An 11,140-nucleotide genomic window follows, 5' to 3' on the forward strand; every position below is an offset into this window, starting at 1 on the left:
AAACATTCCCGAGTCACAGAGATTATCATTCACAGACAGGCTACCAGTGATATATGCGGACTGGGAAAAGTCAACATTGGATAACGACCAAAACTCAGGAACAGATAGTTTGGAGAACCGCAGCAGTAGTGTGGAGGAGGAGACTATTGTGGTACAAAATAACAGCAATATTGCAGAGCCAGATAATATAAACGATGAGAGCAACAGTGAGACAGAGTGCATAGATGAAGGAATTGGGACGAAAAACGGAGATGGCTCCAATAAAGAGGTAGACAAGACAGTCACAGATATAAATACCTTGAAAAACGCAAAACCGGAACACAATTGCAAATTCTACGATAAAGGAATATGCAAATATGGAAAATTAGGAGCAAAATGCCATTTTCTGCATCCTCGAAAATGCAGGAACATGTTGGAAAGGGGACATGCCGTTTTGGAACAGGGTGTAGATACTTCCACCCTAAATTATGTCAATTTTCAATTAGGGACAAAAAATGCTACAATCTTCAGTGTCCGGAATTCCACGTGAGAGGTACAGAGCGTTATAGACGGGAAGATCAATATGACACTACTGGAAATTTTTTAGAGGAAGGCAGAAACAGAGTAGTAAATATAAGAGAGGAACAGTCAGATGGAACCACTACAGGATTACAGAGGGGAACGGAGATACCCACAAGACTGGAATTCAAATTACCAACAAGCAAACAGGTACTACACCAGACAACACCCGTCCTACTACCAAAACTGGACGAATCACTTCCAAAACGACACACCCTGGACGCAAACACAGTGGCCTCCTTACCAGAGCCTCAGATATTAACACCAAGTAAGGCTTCCAGCACTTCCACTAACACGATAACATCATTTATATTTGCCAACATCCAGGGTATAAAAACACGCAAAACCAACAAAGTTCAATTTATAGATGGTCTCCTTCATGAGGCAAATGCAGTGTTTGTAGCCCTAACAGAAACCCACACAAAGGACTACCATGATGGTGAAATATGGATCTCAGAGTACAATCTTTTCAGATGTGATAGGAAACACCGGCTTCAGGGTGGGGTCAGCCTCTACATCAAAGACACACTCATCTGTACTGAGCTGCTAAACACCTCAAATGATATGGTGGAAGTGCTGATAATCAAAATAGAGATTTTAAATGTAGTTATTGTCCTTGTATATAAGTCACCGGAGGCAAACCCTCAGCAGTTTAAAGACCAACTAAAGAAAATAGAACACTGCTTGGAAAACCTCACAAATCCAGCTCCGAACATCATCCTGCTTGGGGACTTCAACCTACGGCACCTGAAATGGAAGCACCTGGCTAATACAGTAATATCAGAAAGAATACCAGGAAGTAGCCTAAATGAACAGGCACATGCAAATGACCTGCTACGGATGTGCGACAGGTTTGCCTTAAACCAGCAAATAGTAGAACCAACTAGAAAGGAGAACACGCTGGACCTCATTTTCACTAATAATGATGAATTGATCAGGAACATAATGATTACAAATACCTGTTACTCAGATCACAACTTAATTGAAGTTATGACAACCATGGGGAGTAGACCTTCAAAACCAGTCCAGATTCCCGGTGGAGGAGATTTCAGCAAATTCAACTTCAATAATAAACAGATAAACTGGGAGCAAATAAACCAGGACTTCACAGAAATAAACTGGGAAGAACAGCTAGAAAATGCAAACCTGAACCAGTGCCTGGAAAAAATAAGCTCAGTAGCACTAGAAATATGTTCAAACCGCATAACTCTAAGAAAAAAGAGGAAGAGATGCAGATTGGAACGGGAACGTCGTTCCCTATATAGGCGAAGAAAACGAATCGTGGAACAACTTGAGAGTCGCACCCTATCTCAAGAACGGCGAAGAAGGTTAGGTAGAGAAATAGAAACAATTGAACGGAAGCTACAAGAATCATACAAAACCCAGGAGAGGCAAAGAGAGCAAAAGGCCATCAGTGAAATAGAAAGAAATCCGAAATATTTTTTCTCCTATGCAAAATCAAGATCAAAAACCACATCTAGTATCGGGCCCCTGCAAAAGGGAGATGGAACTTTCACCGATGACAACAAAGAAATGAGCGAGCTACTGAGGACGCAGTACGACTCTGTTTTCAGCGAGCCATTAAACACACTAAAGATTGATAACCCAAATGAATTTTTCATGGATACGATACCAACATCAAATCATATATCAGACGTCACCCTATCCCCACTGGATTTTGAAGAAGCCATAAACAGTATGCCTATGCACTCTGCACCAGGCCCGGATTCTTGGAACTCCATATTCATAAAGAACTGTAAAAAACCACTATCGCAGGCCCTCCACATTATGTGGAGACAAAGCCTAGATACTGGCGTTATTCCTGATATACTAAAAACAGCAGAGATAGCACCACTTCATAAAGGAGGAAATAAGGCTGAGGTAAAAAATTACAGACCGATAGCGCTAACATCGCACATCATAAAATTTTTGAGAGAGTGCTAAGAAGTAAAATCACAAAATACATGGAATCACAGCAACTCCATAACCCCGGACAACATGGTTTCAGAACAGGGCGCTCTTGCCTGTCGCAGTTGCTGGACCACTATGATATGGAATTAGATGCTATGGAAGACAAATATAACGCGGATGTAATTTACACAGATTTCGCAAAAGCTTTTGATAAATGTGACCATGGTGTTATTGCACATAAAATGCGTTCAAAAGGAATTACCGGAAAAATAGGCAGATGGATCTACAATTTCCTGACCAACAGAACGCAATGTGTAATAGTCAACAAAATAAAATCCAGCCCATCAACCGTGAAGAGCTCAGTCCCCCAGGGTACTGTGCTTTCCAGTACTTTTTCTCATCCTCATTTCGGACATAGACATGAACACAATCTATTGCACTGTATCATCCTTTGCAGATGACACTAGGATCTTCATGAGAGTAGGCAACATAGAGGACACGACGAACCTCCAGTCAGATGTAGATCAGGTCTTTCTATGGGCTACAGAAAATAATATGGTGTTTAACGAAGATAAGTTGCAGCTCATGCGCTATGGAAAAAATGAAAATATAAAAACGGAAACCACGTACAAAACTCAGGCAAATCATAACATAGAACGAAAAGGCAATGTAAAGGACCTGGGTATACTCATGTCGGAAGACCTTACCTCTAAAGAACACAATAAAATAGCCATCACAGCTGCAAGAAAAATGACAGGTTGGATAACAAGAACTTTTCACACTTGAGATGCTATACCGATGATGATACTTTTCAAAACGCTTGTGCTCTCTAGAGTGGAGTACTGCTGCACAATGACAGCACCTTTCAAAGCTGGAGAAATTGCTGGCCTGGAGAGCGTGCAGAGATCCTTTACTGCTAGAATCCACTCAGTAAAATATTTAAACTATTGGGACCGACTAAAGAGCCTAAAACTCTACTCCCTTGAGCGCAGGCGGGAGAGGTACATAATAATTTACACGTGGAAAATATTAGAGGGGCTGGTCCCAAACCTGCACACAAAAATAACATCACATGAGACCAGAAGACATGGCAGGATGTGCAGAATACCCCCGTTGAAAAACAGAGGTGCAACTGGTACTCTGAGAGAGAACTCTATCAACATCAGAGGTCCGAGACTGTTCAACACGCTTCCACTACACATAAGGGGCATAACTGGCCGACCCCTCACAGTGTTCAAGAGAGAACTGGATAAGCACCTCCAAAGGATACCTGATCAACCAGGCTTTGACTCATACGTCAGGCTGCGAGCAGCCGCGTCCAACAGCCTGGTTGATCAGTCCGGCAACCAGGAGGCCTGGTCGACGACCGGGCCGCGGGGACGCTAAGGCCCGGAAGCACCTCAAGGTAAGGTACCCTTGCTTGTATGTTCAAATTGGCTTCTTGTCTCTACAGGATAGCCGTGTTACCAAAATTTTCCTCGTGTCGATCCATCCTTGCCCCCATGGAGGGTCCCCCTTCCTATGTTTTGTAACACCCTGACCCACGTGACTTAAGCTATTCCCCCCCTCCCCTACAATTCTGAAAAGTCTTTTCCTTGCACACGTTTCTTCACACTCCATCTTCATTTTCGTCTTCAAAGATGGGTCTAAGTCTGCAGAAGGTGTAGGCTACTGTGTTGTTTTTCCTGAACATCTATATGTGTTGTCTGCCTCCAGAGACTATCATCCTCACGTCAGAACTTTATGCTATTTTGCATGCTCTTTGTCAACTGCTTTCTCGCTGACAATCTTCCTTTGTTGCTATAGTTGACTCTCACAGTGCCCTCATGGCTCTGGCGTCCTTTAATCCAGTTCATCCTGTGGTAGTCGAAATTCAACATTGGCTGATTCTTATCTCCAGCGGATTTAAAACGGGAGTTTTACTGGGTTCTCAGCCATATTGGTTTGTCCTTAAATGAGCGTGTGGATGCTGCCGCTAAGGAGGTTATTCGCATTTGTCTAATCTCCCGTAAACGTGTTCTTTATTCTGACTTCTACCCAGTTATTCATTCCTCAATCCTTGTCCATTGATCGTTGGTCTTCTTTTACTTGTAACACACTGTATGCTTTAAAGGGTAGCGTGTCCCCAATGTCCTTCTTCCTACTACAGTAACCGGCAGTGGGAAATGGGTCTGGCAAGGTTACGTATTGGTCATACACGTTTAAATCACAGGCACTTAATGAAGTGCCGCCTTGCTCTTTATTGTCCATACTCCATTGTCCTTCTTACGGTCGTGCATATCCTTGTTGAATGTCTGAACCTCCAGGACGTACGTATGTCTTGCTTCCCGATCGACCCTCGTGGTCACTTGTCCCTTGATAAAATCCTTTGTGAATCAGATACCGTTGATATCATTAGCTCTATGCACTTTTGTTCTCGTACTGGCATCATCATTGATATTTATCACTTTTTGAATATCCCACACATTTGATGGCGCTATATAGCCTTCCCGGTGCCCTCTTTTGATAATCACTTGCTTACATTAGTTGCAAAACGTGTTTCAATATTTCATCCATTGCTTTGACGGTCGATCCTTCCTGGTGCCTGGAGGAGCGGGCACCATGAGTTTAGTTGACCTCAGTGTGACAACTACACTGTCATCACACTGAGGTTAACCATTCGAGATGACATATGTGCTTCTGTCACAGCTCTTTGAGGTTATAGGAAAGTGTTAAGTATCAAGGGGAAAAAAGTTCTCCTCTGAACACGCGCAGGTGTTGCTAATTAGCACCAAAACTCTACTGATGTCCTTTGACCGGAATATACCGTCTTCTGTTACGGTGGCTATCTTGAAGCTGAGTGGGTGTGGTTGCTCCCAAGCTGGTGCCGGTTTGTGTGCCCTCCAATGTGGGTGGGTTGTAATGGGGGGTCGTTGAGCCTGGTGACGGTTGTCACGATAGTGATGATTTGCGAATGGTCTTGAAGACCATTCTCTCGCCCCTCTTTTGAGGGATTCACCTTCCTGAGGTCCCACTGAGGTTCAAGGTTCTGTTGAGTACTTCCCGGGTGGTGTTATGCTTCTGCCTGGGCAGCTGATGGATAGATAGTTGTGTGTTCCCTTTCCCTTTCCCGATGGCCCCCCCATCTTTCTTGTGCCTGTTAATTACCTTCGTTCCTTGGGGAACTAAGTGGCGTTTTGATTCGATGCTTCGCCGCCACAGGGTCGACGTAGTGTTCATCCAAGAGCATAATGTCCGGGATGTGAGCATGCTACATGGGTTGGCCCGTTAGGTACCAGGTGTAGTTGAATCCATCTAGGTTGTTGATAGGGGGGTATGTGGGTTCTTATTTTCAAAAGGCGCCGATTTCCAAAAGGGCGTTTGGTTATAAATAGGAGCTGTCTCGTGTGGGCCAATAGGTCTTCTGCAGTTACCTTTATCCTTATGTTCTTCTTATGTTCTTATTTCTGTGTTACACTGGAGATGGACGATGAAGGACGGATTCTGTTTGTGTGGATCTCAGAACTGAGGTCGGAGATACCGTTGTTAAATGTTTATGTTCCCTCTAGGTCTGCAACGCGGCAGGAAACGGAGGCTTTCTTTGCTATTGAGGTATTACAATTTCTGAGGCATGATACTCGGTCTATTTAATTTTGTTGGGGGAGGAAAGGGGATTTGAAATGTGCTACGTTGGCTCGGGACTGTAGTAGACTTTCGTCTGGCAATGTGTCCCCTGCTTTGTTTGAAACCCCTGCTTGGTGTTGTGGGATTCGGGATCTAGTGGTGGTGCATGAGGTTACTTTGGAGCTTAGCTTTATCTCCAGCAGTTCATGTTCTTGGCTCAATAGGTTTTATGTTCATAGATTGGAGTGGGATGTGAACTCCTTTCTTACGGTTCCGGTTGCTTTTTCTGACCACAGTACGGAGGTTGCAGAGGTTGGTGCTCGGAGCCAGGTGAGGATGGGGGAGGGATTGGTGGAAACTCGATCGTAGTTTGCTGCAGTGTCTCGACGTTCGTAATCATGTTCGGGTTCGGTGGGCCTGGATGGTCGAACGTAAACGGTGGTTTCCTTGCTTCTTACACTGTTGAGAATTTTCTGTGGGTGAGTGTAGGCGGCCTTTTCTTAATATTGTGAAGAAGAAATCGGCTGAACGGTTTGGTTTGTAAATGTGTTGCAGGCTAGTTTAACTTTTTTGTATGCTTTGGTGAATAAGGGGTTTAATTGATTTACGGAGATTGCTGTGTAAAGAAAAGATTCGTAGGCTGATGGAGGAGGGGTGCAAGAAACGGACTGGGGATGGGGAGCAGTTGTTTGGTGAGCGTCTTTAGCAGTTCTTGCATTGGAAGGAAGAGGAGGATCGTCAGTCTGTGTTGTTAATCTGTCTTCTTGTCTGATGGTTCAGTTTTGTCGAATACGGATGAGGTGCTGTTCTGTGTTCAGCAGGTGCTTGAAGATCTTCATAGGAGGGTGGAAAGGAATCGGGGATTGGAGGAGTGTCTTCTTGGTCATTGTTCTGGGTTGTCGTCGTCGGACTGTCAGATTCTTGTGAAGGAGGTTGGTCGTACGGAGGTTTGGTATTTTTTTTTTATTTTTTTAGTTTTTTGAGATATATACAAGAGTTGTTACATTCTTGTACAGCCACTAGTACGCAAAGCGTTTCGGGCAAGTCCCTGGAATAGGACCCCCCCCCCCCCCACGAAGAATCTTTTTTACAACCAAGAACCCATTTTACTGTTGAGTTAAACAGAGGCTACAGTTAAGGATTTGCACCCAGTAAATCCTCCACGACCAGGATACGAACCCATGACAAAGTGCTCGTGGAACGCCTGGTGAGCGTCTTCCCACTCACCTGGTGGTTGACGGTTCTCCGCGGTTGAACACGGACACTGTTCAACTGTGGTGTAGTAGAGTAGTGTAGTAAAACGATTGTTCGTTTCTTTTAATGAAGGAAATGTTGTCGTTGTCTGATGGGTTGCCGGCGGAATTATGTCTCCTGCTGGGATATAATTGGGGCCGATTTTCTGGAGGTGGTTCAGTTTTGTTTTGAGCACATGCTGTTGGCCGAGTCTTAAGCACATGTCATTGCGAGGCTTTTACACAAGCCTGGCGACTTGCAGTTGTTTTCCAATTTTTTGTCTTTATTATAAAACATTACAGTATCTATATAAATAAAAATGTAAATGTTCGTTTGTTCAACATCACTAATCTCCGAAAGTTCTTTACCAATTGGTTTAAAATTTTGACACAACGTTTCATTTTCATACGAGCGTGTTTTTATATACCTACTATATAGATGTCACGTCTGTAACAGATAAAAACATGCTTTTTGTGAAAAATTTTGTTTTTCATGAGTTTTCATGTGAGGGAAATCTCTGAAACCTCTTTACTTATTGCTTTGAAATTTTGACACAATGTTGCATTTGAATATGCATGTGTTTTTATATACCAACAATATACATGCCACACCTGTGACAGGTAAAAGCATCCCTTTTTGAAAAACAGATCCATCTGCTGGACGCAAGAGAAACACATGCTGTAATCGCCAAAAGTTCTTCACCTATTACTTTGAAATTTTGACACAACATTCCATTTGAATAAGTGCGTGTTTTTGTATACCACCTATAAAGATGCTACACAGGGATATATTGTAGTATAAACACTACGAGATATTCAACTTCTCGGTGTATATACACTTTGAACTTTAGTCCTGAACAATGATGAATACTAAAGTATACTTATTATTGTTATAGCCTTAGTGACCTTGCAGCAGCTGATTGTTCTTAGGTTAAACTCCAAACCCAACTAAACAGGATATTTACACCGAGTTTACCCCGCTTCTCGGTGAATATTTAGAGTTGACTTTTGTCCTGGACAATGTTCAGGGTAAACTTTGCTGGTTGGTCAGCAAGCTATTTTGGTGACCTAAAATAACCCTCCAACGGTACCTCTAACTGTACCCGATCAAATAAATGGTAGTTGGCAGTTTACTCCACCACTGCAACACTCAGCATCGTGCAGCTGGCACTTGATCAGGGGGTATATATAGCCGGGCTGAGGTCTGTCCAGTCAGTTGGTGTCTTGCTTCCGTTCCTGGTTATATAAACTAGTCATCTAACAGACGAACGTGAGGAAGTTATTGTTTTCTTAGTTTACTGTTTAAAATTTAGTTTATAGTTGGTCTATAATTTCTTTGGAATGAATTTTTGTATTACTATTATTACAAATTAGTGTTCTGGGTACCTAACTTGTGTAAAGTTTTTACATAATGGAAGTAGTAATTATTCATTCCTTAGATGTTTAGGTGCTGCTTATAGGTAAAAATTCATGAATCGCTTTACGTGGTTTGTTATACTCGCTTTAAAGCATAGTCATTTAGGTCTCTAAATGAACTGCCCTGCTTAAGGGCTTGATACCGTTGACTTCCAAAATAATTGCTAATAAATTAAACTTGGGTGACTAAAACGGTCTGAAGTTAACACTAAATTAACTTCACTGTAATTCTTTATTTAGATGTCGCCTCGTTGTTTCATAATGGCAGCGTTATTGGCCATCAGTACACAGGATGACGTAACTGTCCCATCAGAGACAGGCTTCAGGCCTCGTCCAATGGTGACTATACCGCCACCCACGATTAATATAAACTCTACATTGCCTGTTTCAGCTATTGGGTAAGTATGGTTTGTAAGTATGGCATGGTTTGTAACTCAATGCTAGTGACTAGAGTATAAATTACCAGACTTTCTTAAACGGAACTGACTCAAACTTTATTAGTCGTTAAACTACCTCATTCATAGCATAAAATGAAATGTCCACTAAACTTTACATTTACTATTAATTTGCATTAATTATTGTAAAAAAAGAAAAGCGCACTACCTGTGTTAACCAATTAAAAAAGGGTTAGTTTTACCTTCCAACTGCAATTTGGTAAAGAATAAAGTTCTTCTCCTCCAAAGAATCTGGACTCCAATATGGACTTTTAAAAGTTCTAGTCTTAAAGTTACTATTCGGTAGAGAAGTGTTTAGGCAACATTTTCTGCTGATTAAAACTATATCATTGTCTTAAATGATCTTCAATGGTATCTATGGTCTGTAATCAGATTTTTTCGGTAAAATAATTTTTTTGTTAAATTAGTGCAAAGAATCTAATTGTAAATGACGTTATACTTGACCTTTTCCGGGCGTATCTCTTGGTTTGTTTTTCATTCTACATTTTTTTTACATGGTTGGTTAAATTAATCTGTCTAAAATTAGCCATATATTACCATAATTTGCACTATCTATTAAATCGATAAGATTTATGTAGTTAAATCTTATTCTTTAGAGGTGACGTTGCCTTCTCGGTGAAGAAAGCGGCAAACTTGTCTCTAAGCCTACCAGCTACAGTAAGATTTCAGGTACAGATTATATATAAAACGATGTGTAACTTGTATAATATATATTGATTATAATTTTTTCTTTACATCTCTTGCTAGCTTAAATAAAATTATAATGCTAGTCTTATTATAACTCTACAGGAGGTCGTGACTAATGCTGGTGAAGCCTGGCATCAAAACTCCAGCGAGTTCGTGGTACCAGTTGATGGCGGTTATTTCTTAACCTTTAACGCTGTTGGTGGCAACAGTAGCGACTTCACGTAAGTATACAATTTGAGGTAGTTGTATTGCTATTTATATAATGGCAACAAGATTAATAACTCTTCCTTTATTCAGGATGGCGCTGATGAAGAACAAAGTTCCCCAAGTGAATGCGTATGGAACGCTAAGCCATTTTGAACATGCGTCCAACTCTGCTTTCCTGGAGCTCCACCGTGGTGACGTGGTGTACCTGGAGCTGCAGGAGGGCATGATCTACGACCACCCCTTCAACGAGACCTACACCACATTCACTGGCTTCCTTGTTTATCATATTTAAGTATTATTTTTTTTTTTTAGTGAGATTAAAAGATGGCAATATACAGAATTAATTATTTAGCATTTTTAATACTTTGATCTACTCTTGGGTTCCTACTATGGGTTAGCTATAGTTTGACGATAATGGCTGGAGTTTGTCTAATTATCCGAATAAATGGCTTTGGTCTAAAAATTTGTTACGCTCCTTACCTCTGTGATTAATACTTCTCCAACTCGTGCAAACACTAAACTAAAAGAATTCACGTGCTTTCTCCACCCTGCATCTGACCCGTAAGTCGTAAAAAAAATTCATGACTGCTATATGATTACTAGGTTTTTTTTTTTTTTTTGTCACGTTACTTGCATGTACTGAATACTATTTGCACCTCTGTCTTATTGCTGAGATAGTACTCCAAATATTGATAATGGGAATTCAAATAAACAATTGGTTAATTTCTTTTTTCCAATTAAATTTACTACTGCAAATGACTACAGGGCTATTCACTATTTGCCATGGCTACTATAATCTCTAATTTGTAACACAGGTTTCTACCTGTTGTGCCATTTCTAATCAGGGTTTAGTGTTTTTTAAATTGCCTTCTCTAACAAGAATAAATTATCAAACCTGGGGGGAACACATAATACAGATAGATAATGCGGAGAGATGCATAATAATTTACGTTGAAAATAATTGAGGGGCTGGTCCCAAACCTGCACACAAAAATAACATCACACGAGACCAGAAAACATGGCAGGATGTGCAGAATACCCCCGTTAAAAAGCAGAGGTGCATCAGGTACT

At 41.3% G+C, this 11,140-nt stretch overlaps 1 protein-coding gene across 1 annotated transcript; it reads left to right on the forward strand.

Annotated features, from left to right (window-relative positions):
• The first annotated feature begins 8,437 nt into the window (after positions 1-8,437).
• Positions 8,438-10,532, forward strand: LOC123765643 (complement C1q-like protein 4). The gene is made up of 5 exons (XM_045754318.2): positions 8,438-8,574; positions 8,961-9,118; positions 9,772-9,844; positions 9,965-10,083; positions 10,160-10,532. Exons 2-5 carry the CDS (start codon positions 8,961-8,963, stop codon positions 10,359-10,361), a joined length of 552 nt encoding a protein of 183 aa, XP_045610274.2. The 5' UTR covers positions 8,438-8,574; the 3' UTR covers positions 10,362-10,532.
• Positions 10,533-11,140: the final 608 nt, after the last annotated feature.

The sequence above is a fragment of the Procambarus clarkii genome, chromosome 30, assembly GCF_040958095.1.
Source record: "Procambarus clarkii isolate CNS0578487 chromosome 30, FALCON_Pclarkii_2.0, whole genome shotgun sequence".
Classification (NCBI taxonomy): Eukaryota; Metazoa; Arthropoda; class Malacostraca; order Decapoda; family Cambaridae; genus Procambarus; species Procambarus clarkii.